Consider the following 20121-nt stretch of genomic DNA (forward strand, 5'->3'; position numbering starts at 1 on the left):
AATTCACTTATAATGTAGCTGATAATTAAATTGTTTACCATTGCTTAAGGAAGAACTTCGATCTTTACTATTCATTGTTGTTTACTAGTAGTTGATGCTAGTTGACCACCAATTTACTACAAAACCTATTCCTAGGGACATCTTTCCTGTGCAGGGCAGCGTCAATTAGACCTCTTTTTTTTAATATTCTTTGACATGTTACCTTTGTATGCTTTATTGCTGCTAACTGACTTACGATGAACAGCCTAAAAAATTTATAAAGAAATTCATTGAAAAAAAGAATTTTCCAGCCAGATCCTTCATTCAAGTGCGCTTCCAGCCACTATATGATATTTTCCCTCAATCTCACAAAGATATTATCGATATCAATTTTACTTAGGATTGGCATCGTTTCACTCCTCAAGAAGACGATTTTCCTAACTGTCTATATCCCATCATCATCATAGACACTGCCGATAGTAAAGCTGTCCTTTTCCAGCCCACCCCCAAGGATGAGCTGACTTCCCGCCCTTTTTCCTCCAATACTTTACAGATGCGGGGAGCCATGTCAATCAGAAGCGTTGGCGCATAAAACTTAAGCTCGTACCCTGATGAGATAATGGCATTGAAGTCCTTGAAGAACTTATTACTTTTGTAGATGGGAAACGCTTGTGGATCTTTTGGTTCATTCCAGTAATCTCCGAATAACTTGATGAGCTCTTCATCACTAATCGTGTGAGCTAAAGACTCTTATTTCTGATTAAGGACAGCCTCAGGCGTGGATCTTGTTGGGAGTGGTCTAGGTGTGGGTTTTGGTCTGGATGTGGGGTTTGATCGAAATGTGGTGGTTGGTCGAGGTGTGGGGGGTTGGTCGGGTTGTAAGGGTCAGCCTAGGTGGTAGGGTCGATATTGGTATGAGGACGTTTTGCTGGCTTTACGAAGCTACCTGTTTCTTGAAGGCTTCACGTACTCATCCAGTAGATATAACAAAATAATACAATATAACACTATATAATCAATCAGATATAACAATAGAATATACAATCAGAACCCAAATGATGACGTGAACAGGTCCCGGACAAAATCTTAGCACCTTAACGAGAATTCCAGACACAAATCTTTAAGCGTTCTAAAATCAAACTGAAATTGTACTACCTCGTATAATATTGATTTAGGCTGCCAATCTCTTAGGAACAGTTCCTTTTTAAAAAACGACCTCCAACCAACAAAACACAGCTGCTCCGATACTACATTTAACTTAAGAGGAAAAAATGCCCACCAAGTTTCAAAATCAGGAGTTGTTAATAAATTTGTCCATGGCAATGGCTGCAAGTTAAATTACGATACTCCTTTTCTAAAAAGCTTAAACTCAATCCAAGAATCTATAGCGAGCAAAATCAATCCAGTTATCCTACCGGAAAATAATATCTTCAATTGTAATAACTGTAATCAGATACAAAAACACCAAAACATATCGCAACCATTAAATTTGAGCAAATGGGAAAAAGTAGATGATTAGTGGAAGAGAATATTAGTGGATACTGCAATAACTGCCGCAATAACTGCCACATGTTAGAACTTTTATTCCACACCACTCAAACGTCAGAAGTTACACCCAAGTAACCTGCAACAAAAGCAGACAATAATGACACATTCTTATTCTCAAGAAATAACAATAATTTAGCGAGGATGTCAATCCAATGTTACAAGTTAGCTCCCAACGGACGTTAGACAAACGGATTATATATTTAAAGATGACTTAGTCGGAGAAACAAAACAATTTATAATAAAAAGTTAAACAATACCAGAAAAAGAGAAAGTTTAACGCCAGCATAGAATAGACCTCGAATTACTTTAAAAGATCAGTAACTTAAAAGAAATGTTTATCTCTGACAACAAGAAGAATGCGAATATTTACTCGATAAGCATGATATACTTTACTATATTTTTGAACGAAGTAAAAGTTAAACCGAAGTTGTTTTTAAAATTAGTCATACCACCAAAACTCAGGAACGATATTTTATTCTGGGCTCATGACAATGCGATGTCAGGACATTTTGTTTAGCCAGAACAATTGACAAACTGAGAAAAAGGTACTTTTGGCCACTAATGTACTCAGAGACGGAAAGTTGGATAAAAGCTGAGCAAAATGCTCCAAAAGAAAAGGAAGTTGCTGGTAATGTTGTAGGACCATACCCTGTAACTGTTTTCGGAAATATGTTAATAATTGTTTTTCAAGATAGATTGACAGCCTGGTAAGAAGCTTTCGCAACGGCTACTTCTGATACCGTTATAATAGCACAGATACTGCTAGATAATATAGCCCTTAGATATAGAGCCCCAAGAACATTCTTAAAGATATTAGTACTAACTTCCTCTCAAAATTGATGAGTAAGTTATGCGTTATGATAAATAGTAAGAAAATAAAGGCGAGTTCGTTCCACCCTGAATGTGAGAAAATGGTGGAAAGATTAAATGAAACCCTAATAAAAGCACATTCAATAAAGGTGAGCAGTCACCAAAAGGACTGGGACCTACATATAAATGCTGCTTTGTTCGCCAATAAAACAAGCTTCCTTATAACAAATATATCAGCTATGTTAAACAAATAAACTATTACTAATAATATCTTTACTTTATAAACAAAAAGAAATCAAAAAGTATTTTGTATTTTGAAAGACATTTAAAATAAAAAATACGTCCAATACAGTATTTAAAAACCAAAATAGAAATATTTTAAAGGTATTTAAATTACGCATTTAAAATACTACTATGCTAAGCTTTTCCCAACACTGATGTTGGGTGCTAGAGATAGTTTTAAACTGAATGAACAAGGCTTGCAAAAAAAATCCAAGACATTATTTTAGTGAATATTATTGTTGAAAACAAACATACAAGCCTAATAGCAAATGGTACTAATAGATTTGACGTAGGCAGGCTCTTTATTATGGTCGTTGCATTTTAATAATGAATCACTATTCACAATGACCTGTGTTTTTGCAACTTTCTTATCTACGAAAAGTATATCGATATTGATTTTGTAAGATGACTCATATGGTAAAGGCTGTTTGATGTTGGTAGAACTAAGAATATTATCTTTGAAGCCCTGTTTTTCTATTCCATTAAACTGAATATAGAACAGATATTGCTTTAAGCTATTATTTACTATTTATTTGTTGCAGCCAACAAACTTGTGTTCCAGAGACAATGATTATAGATTTTTAAAAGCTTCACTTGGATAATTCAAAGGTTAATAGTTAGTAAGTTTAAATGCAGTTGTTTTGCATGTCTCATTCAAGACTGCATGGTGTTTCAGTCAGCTTTGAAAGGAGACTAATTAAAACTTCAAAATAATTTGCTGTACTTGGCCGATTAATTACAAAAAAAGGTTGCATTTGCAAAATCGTGTAAATAGATGTGCATTTACTCCTTTGCGAAGTACATTGAAGAATTAAGAAAGTTAGAGCCACAACCATCCCTCCTCTCACCATTTTAAGTTTGCAAATAAAATGAATGCTTGCAAATAAATATTTGGCTAGCAAAATCTGTTGAATAAATTCCTTCGTTTATTACAAAGATTTTACCTGACTTTCCCAAGACATTCAACTTAAAACTAATCCATGTGAGCATCAATCGATTTATCTATAACAACATTTAAAAAAATTTGACCACAAAAAAAATACTGACTAAAATATCGCATTCTAATAGCCTTCTAAGCCTGACATTTAAAATCACTGCAAGTCTTTATACTCGTAAGGTGATTTTTTTCGATACAGGTTGTATCTTTCCCCTCTTTTCTGTGGCATCTCTTTCTCGTTATCTCGTTTTCCCCAAGACATAGCCACGTATTCTATGTCGCTATCAGCGTAAGGTAATTTTTTTCGATACATGTTATACCTTTCTCCTCTTTTCTGTGGCATGCCTTCCACGTCGTCAAGTTTCGCCCAAACCCACGGTTCTAAATATCCGTTTTCATAAGGTGATTTCTTTATTTCTCTCCTTAAGACATCACTGCAAAATAAAATATGTTTTAGTCAAAATGAATAATAATTACAACTCAAGAACACTAGAAATGCTCTGAAAGCTTAGGTTTCTTAACTACTTCATATCGCTTTAAGAATTTTATCTCTCATTTTAAAATATATTTCTTCTAAAAAGTTAGCCGTCATTATGGCTGCAATTAAGAACTTAGCATAAATTTTTCTGTTACTTTTTTAGTGGATTTATTTCTATATGATTTTATTAGAAATTTATTAAAAAGTTGATATTCTACTTAAAAAACAGCTTAAAAACTTAAAAACTTCATGCAAAAAAATTTCGATCAGAAAAAAAAGAAATTATAACAAAGTTTCGTAATTAAAGGTAATAAGATTTTTTTTTTTTTGGTTAAAACCATTTTTAAAGGCTTGTATAAGTAATTTTAAAAAATTAACCTCGGACTTGGTTATTTTAAATTCTTCTTTTACCAACTATCTTTATTCTGTCTATTTTTTTTAAAAAAGTAATAGATTTTACCTTTCAGAATCATCCATCCGACCGTCATCTTCATTGTGAAATGGTTTTGCTAACGCCTAGTTGTAAATTAAGACCAATAAAAACAGTTAGTTTAGACGATATCGCCTAATTTTTATGAAAAGTTTACCTTCTCACTTTACACATACGCAACACAGTATAAACTCACCAATGAAAAGCAAAGCGTAGCTAAAAGCAATACATAACTCCATTCTCGCGAAATTTCTTTCAAATGACTTGACGCAGTCTTAAATGCTTTTCAACAGATTTGGTTTAATACATGTATAAAGCAAATTTTATCATTATGTTGGAATGAAAATTAGAGGATGATACAGTGATTAATTTTTTAATACCCGTTAACACATTGTTGTAATTAACATAATAAATTAAATGTTCTTATTATACCGGTAATTTTTCATTACAAAAATTTAATTGTGCGATGGTTTGATAAATTTACTCGATCATTTTTTTTTTTTTTTTTTTTTTTATTAATAAGAAACGTATTTATAAGAAACTAGAGCTTAAAGCCAAAAATCTTAAGAGATTTTTAATTACTTTTACATAGATTAGAGATCTTATATAGATAAGAGAACTTTTTAAGAGTTTGAGGAATCTTTCCTAAATTGTGTTCTGTTCAGGGATAAATCTGAGTATTATATTATTTTGAATGTTATTGATGGAATTCAAATTAGTTTAATTGATTGTAATACATTTAATCTTACTTGTCAACATGTTTTCAAACTGTATTTTATTTACTTTTTCTTTCTTTTAAAACTTAAGAAACTCTTAAGAAATTTTTTTACTACTAGAGTTTTTAAAAAAGTACCCTTAAATTAGAAACTTTTTAGTACCAACCCATTTGGTTTCTTGTTAAAAAAAAAAAGCAAAAAACCTGTAATCTTTTTTTATCTGTTAAGAAGCACTAAATAGAATAAAGGAGCATCCAAACCGGCTTTTCCGTACTCAAAATTCTTTGGTTAAGCTGGCACCTCAACATCGGTACAGTGGTTAGTGTTCGTATTAACTTATTTACTATAAAAATTATGTGCCAATTATTAAAATTAAAGATGTGTTTTATAATAAAAGAAAACTTGGATTTTACTTATACAAATTTGCATCTTTTTTAAAAAACAAAAATGATTGAGTAGCTATTTTTTGCAAATATTTATCATAATCACTTGCATTTTTTCTATTTTCAGATATTTTTTGCTTCAATTGTTGTAAGTAAACTCTTTTGTTCCTTATCAAATAAGGAAGTGTGGTAGCACATAATTGCAGAATAGTAATTAACAATCCATCATTTACGTTAGGTTAAAAACTCCTTATACAAAACAAAGCGTAATGAAAAAGCATATAAAAATGACAACAATTTTGCGTATCAAAAAAATAATTTTTATTTAGTATAAAATTGTAAAAAGTATTGTATTTACAATAAAATATCGAAAAAGATTGATTTAGAGAAAAACAAAAGTGAAAATCTTCGCACTTTGTCATGTTGGTTAAGATATACACTATTTAAAAATTGAATACGATCTGATATAAAAAGTAAATTTTAAAGCAATGAAAAATACTGCTATATTATGCTTGCTTGCGATACCCACATTTTGTATCATTATATATTACGGGTTTATATTTATCTTACAATCGTTATATAATACAAATTTACGTTGTTTCTAAAAAGTTATTTACGTAAACTTTTTTAAAATTTTAAATCAAACATCCATCATTAACGTTACGTTACGTCACTCAAAAGATTTTTATCTTTTCCATTTGTAAAGTTCTTGCTTTAGAAACGAATTTTAAAAGAAAAATGGAAAAGGTTTAAGTTCTGACAACCTCACCGATGCCAATCCAAAAGATGGTACATCAAATTTGCATCATCTGGATTTAGTTCAAAAATTTCTTAACAAATTTAAGAGTAAAACTCCTTATTCAATATTAAACGTTATGCTCATGTTTTTTCCTAAATATAATTTAAATGGGTTCATGGAAAACAAATATTCTAGTCAGTCGCATTCTTTCAAATGTAGAACGCAGTAACATAAGGTTTCAAGCTTCGCTAATCAATATCGGAAAGCAATTCATCAAAAATCCAAAAAAAAAGGATAATTATATTGCTGCTATTGGGAAAAATCAAAATGCGATCGGGAAAAATCAAAATATTGTGTTTGAAAGAGTACTGCGTTCACCCTGCTAAAAATCGACCGCCTTTCCATTGATTGTAGTCATGCATACATACGTATGTATACATATGTAATAGCATATATTCATGCATAACATATATATATATATATATATATATATATATATATATATATATATATATATATATATATATATATATATATATATATATATATATATATATATATATATATAGATCATGTATACATATATATATATATAGATCATGTATACATACACACATACACGTGCTTTCTTTTTTATCATTTAATATTTTGTTTCCACTTTTTTTATTTTTTCTTTCTTAAAAATTAATTCTTTGACTTTTGAGGCAAAATAGTCATACCCAATACCTAATGCAATTACCAATCATAGCCAAGTATAATGACAAACCAATTAAACGCAATCTTTGGTACGTAAGGATATGTAGAACTATGTGTTTAATCCTTTATTCTAAAATTGGATCCAAGCCAAAGACCTTTGAAATCTATTCAAAGTCTCAAAATGACTTTTGAATCATGATTTGGGCATATCTAAAAGGACCCTCAGTTAAGCTGTCGTTTTTTGATAAAATTCTTTTTTGAAAACAATTCTTCTCTTTATATCTCATCTTTTCTCTTTATCTCCTTATCTTGTCTCTTATCCTTTATCTCTTATCGCTTTACCTGCTCATCTCTTATCTATTATCTGTATTTATATCTCTTGTTTGCCAACCTAAAATTTATATGTAAACAGAATTCATTTGAACAGGGATTGTACAAATGCAGAATGTTGCTTCTTACCGCATAGAGTCACACACTAGCTCTGTTTTCATGTTGTAACTTGTTTGTTCACAGATTGCTCAGTTGATCTATCAAACCCAATATTGAAATAAGATGAATTATTGAGTAGCAGATATTCCCTATTCTTTAAGCAACCGGCAAAAGTCTATCAAAAAAATTGGGTACTTGAAGTAGTTTCCACCTTTTTGTGAAAGATAAAAGACGTATGTTAAACGATGACATGAGCAAATATGTTTTCAAAACCTTTTTAGCTATAGCCTTTCAGTAAATATGACTCATTTTTCTTATATTTTTTCAGAATTAAATTGCTTATAGGAATTGCTATGCTGCATCAATCAAAGTAAATGGTACTCTGATTGTACAATTTTTAGTGAACGAGGCAGGTGAGGTAAAACATCCTGTAAAAAGATCTCCTTGACTCTTTTTTTTTGATGCTTGTCTATAAATTGGCTATATTAAATGTTCTTGATAACGAACAACATTTAACACGCCTTTTTAATCCCATCATATATACAACATGACCTTACAGCTGTCAATATTACTCTTTGCCATTGGTGTGGATGGCTTTCAGGGTCGTATTAGCTATAATCCATTTCTCAACCACGGTTACCATTCTGTGCAAATATGACTACCTTTTATGCCTTTGAAGTATGAATTTGCACATTGAAAACCTCCATCAAATGTCTCTTCGCTTCAAGTCATCTGAAGGCCAATATCCAAGTGTTATTTAGTCCCATTAATTTTACATGATTGCTTTCCAGAGTTAACAGCTCTTCAAGTGTTTGGCATCGATCTTCGTGGAGAAACGATTCCCCTTTTTCATCTTCGAAACTTGTTGGTAGTTTTGACATCAAATTTGTTGTTTATAAATTGTGAGAACTATTCTCAACAGCTTCTTTTAGATTCAGATTCCCATAAACATCAACAAATACACGCAAGTTTCAGAAGTACTTTTGTGGGACAACATTGCCGCTAGCTTAATGGTTGACAAATAAATTGACATATTTAGTATAGAAAAACAAACGCTGGTTGATTATCCGAAAGCTATGTATGAATTATGAAAATTTATTTATAATACTATCAGTCTAAGTTGTACAAAAGAAACTGACTTGCAGATTTTATTAACTTACGCGGGTTTTATGATTTGCATCCTTGATGAGAAAACTTAAGTTCCAAATCCTTATTCAAATTCTTAAAACTTGTTCAAGTACCTAACACATTAAAAAAAATAGAAATTTTTAATTGATTAAATCAGAAGTTTCTACTCCCCTTATGCACAACTTCTCTTTTCAAAATTTGATTGCATACTTCCGATATAACATTTCATCATTGGGTTGGTCACGCTCGAGATATTTAAAGAAGCTTAGATAGATATACCTATTAGTTCCATGCAGTTTAAAATACTTTGAAAATATTTTGCAGTTTCTGAGCCCACCTGGTTCATAAGTAAACCATTTGAATGAAAAAGTTGGAAATATGATTAATAGTTTTTTGTATTTTTATCCAACTATGTAATGGTTAGGTTGTTTTTGGTCTTTCTTAAAAACATTTTTTTAGCATCTTGTAATCATTAAAAGTACAAAGAGAAGCGTTTAATAGATAAAAAGTCATTTTATTACTTATTTTGCCATTTTTCTTATGTGAATGTAAAAAGTTTAAAAAAATGGACTTTATATATATTGATATTTGTAAATGAAATAAGAACCGGAAAATATATACACTAATTACATTAAAAAACTTCAGAAATACAAGCAGTATTTTTATGAAATATAAAAAATTTTAAAATTAATAACTGCGATAAAAGTTTTTAAGAGAAAGTAACCTTTAAATTGTTTGAAAGAATGTTCCTCCCAACATCATTGAGCTGATAATTTAAAGTTTGACGCAATCAAGCAGAAAAAAAGCGCACAAAATCACAAGAAAACTCAAATCTCTAAAACTAAAAAAAAAATTGATAAAAACGAAAATAAGCAAAAACCAAAAAACGCGGCAATAATTTTGTTTTTTTTTTTGAATTTCTACGCCAATACAAGATTTTTACAAACTGAACATCAACTTGACGACATCATTTACTGCTTGTCATAACAAAGTTTTATAAAAATGCTGCATAAAACTTTTTACTAAAATGTTTAAGGAAACAAATTTTAAAAGTTACACTTAATTCCTCATTCTTTAACAGAAAAAAGTGTAGCTCTAGCTGAGCGCGCAATTCTTTAAACTAGCACGAGATCGCTTTAAAGAAGGAGGGAAAAAAGCTAAAATCCAATGATTATCATTTGGAGTTCTTTGAGCTTTTGCAGCAGCTTCTGCGAAAATAGTAGCAGCGATTTCGTAATTGGGATCGCTCTTTTTTAAAAAGTTTTTAGGTTTCAAGGGAGGAGGTGGGAGTTTAAAACTAGGTATTTTTTCGTATAGTCAGGTTGGAACGTTCACCGCCGACTTGAGTAAATTTGCGTAAAAAAACAGAAACGGTTAAATTGCGCAATGACCGCGGTAATTTTGCGAGAAAAAGCATAACACGCAAGTTTACCACTTTATCACCTTTTACTGCTTACATTACTATTTACCGCTATTACCGCTATTAACCGCTTTTCTCACTGATTACCCTAGAATTAAAAAGGCTTATTTTGAATTGCTATTTGCATTTCTGTTACTAAATTTTTTATTCAGAGTAATAAACAAACAAGAAATTGAAAAAAAGTTAATCATCAGATGATCTATCATTCTAGTCTAAAAAAGGATTTAAAACCTCAGATGCTCTGTAATTGTTTTCCAAATTCCATTTCCTATTTGACGTATTATCAAGTAACCTAATTTCGCTCTTTTACTAGTGCTGGTATAATTTTGTCTTTGCTGGAGTTTAATTGGAATAAAAAACTAAAGATCTTGAGTTTAGACTTCACGTTTTGTCCATTTATTCACTCCTTATTGAGCTAGAGTCCTTTGACTCTCTTGAGTGTATAGCTGCAGCTGTTTTTATAAGTAAAAAAAAGACATAAACAACAGCGTCTTCAGCAAGACGATGGAAAATCTGCGGAAGAGGATAAGCGCGTTGATTTCATTCGAACGAGTGAAACAGACCGCTTGCGGGGGCTCATCGCCAACCCTGCATACCTATTGCACTAGATATTCGATGGTGATTTGGTAGCCACCCACTACACAAAAACAAGGCTGAAGCTAAACCGACCGTTATAAATGAGCAAGTTGTAATCAACTTGTCGAAGCACCTAATCTATGATTTCTGGTACGGTCTGGTCAAAACCAAGTATGGTCTAAAGGGACAGCTTCTGTACACAGATACGGATACCTTGATACTCGAGGTTAAGACAGACGATATCTATTAAGATATGTGGGAAAAATCCGATCTCTATGACTTCAGCGATTACCCGAAATATCACCCGTCTTCGACCAGAAAAACAAGAACGTTGTGGGCAAGTTCACAGACGAGTTTAACGGTTGTGTCATCCATAAGTTCGTAGGGCTGAGACCCAAGATGCATTCGATCCTCTACGAGAGTAAAAACGGGAAAGTAGATTAAAAACAAAGACTTAAGGGGGTCAGCAAGGCTGCGTCCACCAAGGAAATACGACACTTTTCGGTCTTTTTTCGAGTGCCTAAAAGACCGAAAAGTGATGAGACACACGCATGTAACGATCCATATTGAAGGGCACCAGATTTGTGTCAATGAGCAAGTGAAGACCTCATTTGACCCGACGAAGCGTCTGGCTTGCCCAGACTTTACTAATTTATAGTAAAAGTATAAAGAGCGGGCTGCCTGTCCTGTCTCAAGACTGAATCTATAGTGTATGTATTCATAGACCAGATAAGGTTAGTAGCGTAACAACTTCCGAATTCCAGCTGGCCTGGCGCGTACAGATAACGCACGAGAGAGCTAGAATATACTTTAGGTTCTTTAAGACCGACAACCCTCCGAGCTTGTTGTGAGGGTAGCTGAGACTCCTTCAAACTCTTGATAGCGCCTTTGAGTTTCACACCTTACAACCTGCTTGGGTTGTAATTAAGGGAGACTAGCACTGATGGTTGTGACCTAACCCATTCGGTCGATCTTTCCGAAGAGCCATGTGCCCCCAACAGCATCTTTTTAGCGTACTGTACGCCGAACAGTCTCTCAGCAAGAGTGCGTTTGAAACGCTCAACTATCCCTTGCTCGCGATGGTGTCCGCCTGCTGCTACCCGCATCTGTACGCTGTGATTCTTGAGGATCTTGGAAGCAGCACAAAGAAACTTGCGGCCAGGATCTACCTGAAACAGGGTAGGCCACGTCAGCGGAATGCGCTTGTATATGTGAGTGATAGCACCTGCGAAATCTGTCGCCTTCTTACCGATAAGTGGCTCCGCTTCTATGTAACGGCTCGAAACATCAAAAAGAATATGTGCGTCAACCCACTCTGTCATGTGTACAGTAAGTTCGCTAGGTTGACCGCATTAGGTTTGCTTTCCTCAAAGATAGGCCTAGGCATATAGTGAGGGGCTGGCAAGTAGATCTGCCATTTGGCCTGCTTTTTTAGCCATTCACCTGCAACCTTTCTAAAACTTTCGCGGCTCCCAGGAATTTCTTAACAGCGAGCTAACCGTGCCAGTTCGCTTTTGGGCTATAATATAAGATGTTCTCTCATCCATCGTCTATAATGAACCAGATGAGACTCCAACAAGAAGTTTGTAAGCAAGCTTGCTTTTTGTTAGGAGATGCGGTGTAACATTAAGCAGGCCTTTTTTTAAACATTTTGTCGAATGTATCTCTTATTTTATATATTCAAACAAATATTTCTCGCGGGTACACCTTTAAAGTTTTTGCTAGGACGGGAGTTTAAACCTCAGTTTGCTAGCATGGGAGGCAGTTGAATTAACCGCTAGACCAAAATGCATCCTAACTAGATATTAGAATCTATTGAGTTTATAAGCGTGGAGACTTTAGAAAAAGTTGGTTGCGGAGAGCTCGGACGGTAATAGCATGCTTTAGTAACCCAGAGAGGTAGCTAGAGGCGTTCAGAGAGCGCGCTCTCAAATATGAATTGAGTTGATTTGGTCAGCCCCACCGGTAACTGTCTCACTCTCTTGACCGCGACAATCGCTGTAGTCAAATCTATCGCAGCTATCGCTACCACTATTGCAGCCAATGCAACCAAGGTCCACATCAAAGTTAGTGCAGCTACAACAAGTATCATCAAAACGTTCTCATAAAAAGCAAGAATCGTCTCGATTACAGCTCTGGCTATATCGGCATCCCACATCCTGCTTCAACATCTATTATAAATCCGTAAAGCCTCTATATAAGCTCAAGAGAAATTCTCAGGAAGAAAAAATAATGGCAACCGCTGTGTTAATCTTCAGAACCACTTCTTAAACATTGTGGAAGCTAAGTTTCAGCGTCACGACGAACTCCAGGCAGCACACGACCAATCCCATGCATAATGACAGTCAGCCGTAATAACACGCCTAGGGCAGATCAACACAGCCTCGTATTAGAAGTACAGCCCGGAAATCATGTAGACCTAGGTATCGCAATCCAGGCCTACCAAAACGTTCTGGGTGACTGTGCTGATGCAAACCTTAGATCATCGCCTCCTTAGCGCATGGTCATTTGTGTCATGCCTGACGAGATCGTCCTGCGCTGATCTCATCCTATGTAGGAATTTCTGACTAGCGGTTTCCATGATCCGATGATCGACTGACTTTAAGGGGTTTAAAAATTCCAAAATAGGGTTTGCGATGATTTGAATTAATATTTAAGACAGCTAAAGTCTATCAGGAAAATCTTTGGTCTTTCCGATCCGTGTTTCTTTTTCCTTCTTTTTACTTTTGTTTTTTATGTTTCATAACCGTAGTTTAGCATCCTATCGTCGTCGCTAATAGTTTAATAATCAGAGAATTCGGCTTTTTTAGAAAGACTCAGAACTTATTCGTTGAGCTCCTCACTTTTGGCACTCATCATCTCGTGGGAGAGACGGCTCGCCATTACATAGTTGTCGAGTCGAGATTTGGATGCACCCTAAGCTGCGAGACGAGCGTTCATTTTATCCAGGTTCTCTTCACACTTCTTTGCTTAATTTTGTTGCGCCTTAGTAAGTGCCTCCATGGCTTTGTTTTGTCGTTTGATCTCATCTTTGGTCTCATTTGTTGAGGGCTTTTGTGCTACAACTTGCCTGCCAGTGAAAGCTGCCGCGCTTGTAATGGTGCTAAATATAGCCATCCCAAGAGCTGCCGCCATTACGCGTTCTGTGCGTCTTAAATCAATTTTTCAATTGAAGTGAGGATGGCAGGGATCCATTTTTCTTATCGACCATCATCTGCATTTCCAATTCACCAAATCTCAGATCAACTTCCTAGTGATTCGCATATCAAATTTTAGCTCGGTCCTTGACACAAGATTGGTGTTTTTCAAGTCGCAAGAGATAGCCAGGGCTCCTACACCAACCACTGCTCTGTGATACACAGTGTCAGTGATTGCTTTCTTATAATCAGGTGCGGGGGGTAGAAATTTTGCTAGAAATGTTATTGTCGATATATCATAACTCCAAATGGAACCTAACGACTTGTCAAGATTAGTAAGGACCTATCTGAGAGCCCACCTCAGCTTCCTTACCCAATATCGCCCCATACTCTAGGTATTGTCTGTTTCAGATCCCCGTCTGTTCTTTAAAGAACCCGACTCGAATCAAGTCTTCCATCATTATGGTGTAGTTCACAATAAACTTTCTCACACCATCAGAGTTATAGTTTCTCAACATGTCAGATAAGTGACACAAGTCAGACATGCGGGGGATAGGGACACTACTTGGGTCTAGTGTTAAGATAACAGAGAGAGAATGACTGTTCGCGTCATATCCAAGCTTGAAGGTAGGGACAAGATCAGCGGACAGTTCAAATAATTTGGGAACAGGACATTGGGCGCGTTTACTGCAGACATGATATTTATACTCACTCCAATAAGATATTCTAATTGGTTGACAACATTTTAAATAGATTGGACACCACTGATTGGTATGGTAAACGCAATAGAAAGTCATTTTTTTTGCGAACACAGATAAGAAAGAGCTATGAATCCGTCTGCTTAATCGCCGGCCCAAAACCTGACAAATTTTTATATGTTCCACGCTAGAGTGGAACAAAACTTAACCTCAAAGTTGTTATTTAGCTCATGAAATTGAATAGCAAAAATATCCTATTAGTTGTTTATCAATTGATCCTAACAATGTTTGGGTACATACCACCTAGTGACATATTCAGGCTGATTTTGACACTGGTATACCGGTTTGGGCACCCAAAATATTCTAGTATAACTCCAGATCAAATTAGTTAAAATAAATATAATTCATATATAAGTTCTTTTTAGAGGGATATGTAGACTGTTCTGACAACATTTAAAGTATTTGGGATTCTCAAATTCAGAAATCAAGGACCATTTTTTTCTGCAAACATTGTTTTTTAAAAAAATGATTTTTTGTTACAAATATCCATTCAGCTGTGCGCTGACTGCATTTTTTTTTTTTGTTTAAAAAAAATGGTCCTCAAAATATAAGCTGAAAATCTTTTTACCTGTGTCCCTAAATAACTTCTAGATAAATCACTGACCCCGAGCATTACACAAATGCAAAATAAAAGAATTAATAAAATATATAATTTGTTATTTTATTCACTCCCAGTAGTTGGCTTAATACTTTTGAAAGCTTACTTTTAATATCAGCGTTAACTTCTTGCATAGAATCAGACAGCGGCAAAAGAGGTAGACTGGAATCCTAATAAAAATAGTCTGGACTGTAAATAAACTACTTTGCAATATTGTATTTACAAAAAAACTCAATGCATGCGAATTATCAGTTAAACAGGCTAGAATGAAAATAAAAATTCAGATGCTAAAGAAAACCTTACTTTGACAGATAAACAACTAAAATGTCACATATTAATCTGCTTTATTTCATAACATTATTGATAACTTTCTCTTACTTTTTTTAGGGCTTGGCTTAAGAGCAATTCTTGATCATTCCTCCTGTAAAAAATTTGGCTATCAAAGAGATTTGTTTAACTATTTATAGTATACTTAAAACTGGTCAAATGCTAAAACATGCAGACAAACTTTTCTTCAAAGTTGAGTTATGTTCGTAATCATTAAGCTCGTGATTATCAGAGTATTCATTGTCAGAAAACAAATACTCAAATGGTCAGAATATTCCTCAAATGTCCCTTCATTCTCATAAGATGAACAATTATCTCCTCCTAAGATTCCAACATTAAGTAAACTGTCTAAAGATACAAATGAGGATTCCAGTAATTTCTTGTATTTCTTTTGAATATATTTACGACGTCGTTGTTTGTATAAACTTTTTATAAAAGGCATAATTGTATCTAGATAAAAATGTTCTTATTCTAAGACAAAAAAAAAGCCAAATAACTCACAACACTAAAACTTCTAAAAACTCTTTCCTCCCACTGTTGTTTTTAACTATTTTTCTCAATGGAAACGTTATTTGCACAGCCAACCACTAAAGCAATTTTAGGCGTTATTAAAAATGCCATATTTTACTATAAAAGTACACTTTTATTTTAAAATTATATTTTAATCTACAAATAAAAACATCAACTTAAGAATAACGTACTTATCTTTCAGATCATGAAGTGCTTTTAGTAAAATGTTATGCACTGAAACCATGAAAATATTTCGTAGTTATATTAGCAAGTAATCTAACACCAGTTATCTAGTTGTCAAAAATATTTGGTGAAATTGGTATCTCTGCTTACTGGTAGCGGTAGATATTTTGATGTATTTAATGTAAAAATCATACGCGAAATTTATAAATTGATGATGTGTTTATTAAGAAAAGAACATTGGTTTTCGGTGACCTAGATAAATATACTTTCTAAGGAGCAGAAACGTAAAAATAATAACTTTCTGTCGTAAAAATGTTTTCTAAAATGACTACTTTTATTTAATTTGCCGGAAGGTTTTTTTTTGCATTTTTTTGCCCTAAATAAACTTTGCACTAAATGATCATAATTTAATAGTACTATTCTAGTCATCTATTTCTTTTTTTTTCGTACCTATTTTGTTCCTGAACAAATTTTATTGATTTGCAATATTAACATTGGAGACAATCCAAATTAGGAAGTTCTGCGGTGCATAATAGCAGATTAACATTTAACAAGTATGCATAATAATATTCTTCTATTAGTTTTTGTCATATTGATTTCGCTCAAGCATTCCTAAGAAACTTTAAGAATTATAATTCTTTTTATACAATATTTTCTTTCCTTTTTTTTATATTTATTAATTTCCATATATTAATTATAATTTGACAGTTTTTAAACGAACAGTTTTGAAACGAACTAGTGATAATAACTATTAATGATTAATTTATTAAATATTAATGATTTGGTTAAATAAAAATTAGGTTAATTAGTAGTAAAATTTCTTTTTGTTTTTACTAGTTTCTTTACATATGTTCAAAAATAACCTTTGTTCAAAATACTGTATCGGCGTAAGGGGAAAAAAAAAAAAAGTTTAAAATTATTTTTTGATGAAAATTATCAAAAAGCTTTTATAAAAAAAAGATTGCACTTAAAAAGGGTGCTCAATGTTGTTAATCATGTTTTTGTTTATTTGGTATTCAAATGTAACCAATAGCAACTTTCGCCAAATTTACCTCAAAACAAATTACGAAAGAACGGATTAACTCGGCAAAATTTTCTCATTTTCCGCAGCCCCTTTTATATCACATTTCTAAAATAAATGTTTGAAACCTATACAACCTTATTAAATTCATTTCCTTTTAAACTTTAAAGTTTGATACTTTCAAACAAATTCCCTCAGAGATGTACAGAGCTTAAAAACTAAACTATAAACAACTAGCCTCGGTGTCCCCGTTGTTATAAATTGCAAAGCTATATACTCTTTTAAAAGTTAAATAGCTAATCTCTTAATTATTCTTTTGTCACTTCAGAAAGTCGAAGAGTAGGAATATGTTTTTATCATTTAGTGGGAAAACTATGGGTGTTGAGTGTTCAACCCTATTATTTTTATACTGTTCTAGCAAACAAAATATTGGTGAAACCATATTGTTGAGCTACCCACAACGAAGTGGCAGCAACATTTTATTCCTAAATATACCTCATGATGATCCAAACACTTGCTTTTCTTCGAAGCTGGTTCGATTGTCACACATTTATTCATACGTTGCTCAATGTTTTACCGTTTTCTCAATGCAAAACAACGCTGAACAATCAGAAGCGAAGGTTAAGAGCAAAACGCGATTTTTTAAAGTTTAATCATTTGATAAACAGTATTTTAACTATACAGGTCTATGTATTAATAGATTCTACTTTCACCATTAAAAAAACCCTGTCAGCCAGGGCCGTGCACAGGATTTGGGGGCCCCAGGCATCCTTCAGTTTAGGGGCCCAACCCTTTACTCCAAAAAAAAAAAAGGCCTGCTTAAATTTTTTTATTATATTACTGGAGTATAAGTATAATTAAATAGTCCAGCTGTTGTTTCTTACAATATTATTTTTCTTGTCTTTTGTTTAGCAAACTTTTCAATCACATCATGGAAATCAAGGTTTTGTGCTAATAGACACTTGATACTCAAAATGGCGAGGTCACTTGTTCGTTCTTGTCCCATAGTTGAGCGCAAAAAATTCTTGATGAGCTTCAATTTACTGAATTAACGCTCACTTGAAGCCACTATCACTGGAATTGAAGCAAAAATACGCAATGCAATTACTATATTTCTAAAGAGTTCTTTAAGCTTCATTTCAGAAATTTTGTTTAATAAGTCAAATGGGGCAAGAGGTTTTTTTCCAAAATTTGCAGTATGAATTTGTTTTATGTGAAGCAATTCTTCAGTCAGTTCATTTTCGGTCACATCACAAGAATATTTTTGCGAAAAGTATGAGCAAGCACCATTGATTTCCGCTTCAGACAGTTTTTGATACTTCCACAAAAAAGAGAATATAGAAAGGATTTCTTGAATTGCTGTGAAACGTGCAGTAAGTCCACCAGTTACAGAATCAAAAATATGATAACAAACCGTTCTCCGAAATGTTACCTCCTCTCCTGATTCTGCTTCTATTAATTCCGTAATTTGTTCATCACCTTTAATTTGCACCCCAAAAAAACTTTTGCGTTTCACTTTTCTGTGGATTGGAAATTCAAAACTGATTTTTGCAACATCTGCAACTAACTTGGCTTCTTCTAAAATTGTAGGCCATTCCTCCCGAACAGATTTGAGTTGACCAATCAATGCTTCAATATTTTCCACCTCAATATCAATAGTTGCCTTTCTTGCCTTAATAACCTGGTTGCTTTAGGCGTGAGATTCAAGCTCTTAAGTTCTTTCAAAAATTCAATGATTTGGCCCAAGTGATTATAGAAAGGGCGAATGCTGTCAAGTCTCTCAGTCCATCGTATTCCTGATTGTCCATGCAAAGACACACCGTGAAGTCTCTTTTGCAATATTTCCCAGCGTTGCGGACTAGCAGAAAAGATCGTATATACGGTTTGAACAGTTCCAAAGAAATTCTCAGCATCTGTACAGCTTGAGGCAGCATTCTATCCACACAAATTCAATGAATGACAACCACAGGGTGAGAATACAGACAATAGGTTCTTCTTTTGTAGGATTGCTTGAACACCCTTATATTTTCCTGACATGTTGACTCCATTGTCATAGCCTTGGCCACGGCAGTCTTCAAAACAAATTTTTAATGTTTCCAAAGTTTCCAGAATTAATTCCGCAATATCAGATCCAGTCTTCTTGGCGCAATCTGCAAAGATCAAAAACCGCTCTTCAATTAAAAATTTTCCAGGTTTTTTTTAATGTAAATATCGAATGACAAACGTACTTTGTTCAGTATGGCTCACATCAGGAGTGGCATCAACCATAATTGAAAAATACTTTGCAGACTTGCACTCTTCTATAATTTGCCTGCGAACCTCAGCTGCACAAAGGCCAATGAATTCATTTTGAGAACGATTTGACAAGTAATGCTCCTGAAGACGTTGACCCTTGTTCTGTGATTGTTTAACTTTTATCAGATGTTCCTTAAGAATTGGGTCATAATGCAAAATCAGTTCCAGCAATCCTAAGAAATTTCCATTATGAGAATCTCCAATTAGGTCAGATTTTCCACCAATAGCCAATCCACATTCACAAAGAAACAGAATCACATCCAAGATTCGTTCCAAGATTTTTCTCCAGGTGTCACCTTCATTGAGAATTAGGCGATTCATCAAATGTTCAATTGACTGATCAGTTTTCATTCGAGCTCCCAATTCACGCCACTGAATGTTGCATTGTTTATGGGTTTTCGAATGCTCATGCTCAGGAATTCGATTGATGAGGTTCTTCCACTTCTTTTCATATCCCCATCCTCCAATTATTGCAAGGGATGAAGTCATGTGTGGAAGTTGATTTCTAGGTAAAAATAATACGCATGAAAAACAAAACTATGCTGTCTTTGCTGAGCTAAATACAAGCCAATCCCGCGAGAAGGATTCCCCATTCGGCATTCTGCTTTTCAAAACTGACATTTGAAATATGTGATTTCCATTATCTTTTGGCACATCCTGTGGGAAAGGAATGTGACCAGCCATGACAAACTTTTCCAGTTGAGAAGGGGAGAAATTTTCTGTTTCAAATTCACCAATGTC

At 33.7% G+C, this 20121-nt stretch overlaps 1 protein-coding gene and 1 long non-coding RNA gene across 2 annotated transcripts; both read right to left on the reverse strand.

Annotated features, from left to right (window-relative positions):
* Positions 1-3602: 3602 nt before the first annotated feature.
* Positions 3603-4815, reverse strand: LOC149885435 (uncharacterized). The gene is made up of 3 exons (XR_016455262.1): positions 4661-4815; positions 4495-4550; positions 3603-3990 (listed from the first exon to the last, which is right to left on the reverse strand). It is a non-coding gene; the product is annotated as an uncharacterized LOC149885435 (long non-coding RNA).
* Positions 4816-18133: 13318 nt separating this feature from the next.
* LOC145190972 (uncharacterized) lies at positions 18134-19869 on the reverse strand. The gene is made up of 2 exons (XM_090094688.1): positions 19310-19869; positions 18134-18773 (listed from the first exon to the last, which is right to left on the reverse strand). Exons 1-2 carry the CDS (start codon positions 19867-19869, stop codon positions 18134-18136), a joined length of 1200 nt encoding a protein of 399 aa, XP_089950814.1.
* Positions 19870-20121: the final 252 nt, after the last annotated feature.

This window comes from Hydra viridissima, unplaced genomic scaffold (genome assembly GCF_058129835.1).
Source record: "Hydra viridissima isolate aposymbiotic clone 2 unplaced genomic scaffold, HvirCarnegie_v1 scaffold_8, whole genome shotgun sequence".
NCBI classification, from domain to species: domain Eukaryota; kingdom Metazoa; phylum Cnidaria; class Hydrozoa; order Anthoathecata; family Hydridae; genus Hydra; species Hydra viridissima.

Coding starts and splice junctions, on each gene's coding strand:
- LOC145190972 (XM_090094688.1), bottom strand. CDS start 19,869: ATGACTTCATCCCTTGCAATAATTGGAGGATGGGGATATGAAAAGAAG. Junction 18,774..19,309: donor AGCCATACTGAACAAAGTAC/GTTTGTCATTCG, acceptor TCACGCCTAAAG/CAACCAGGTTATTAAGGCAA.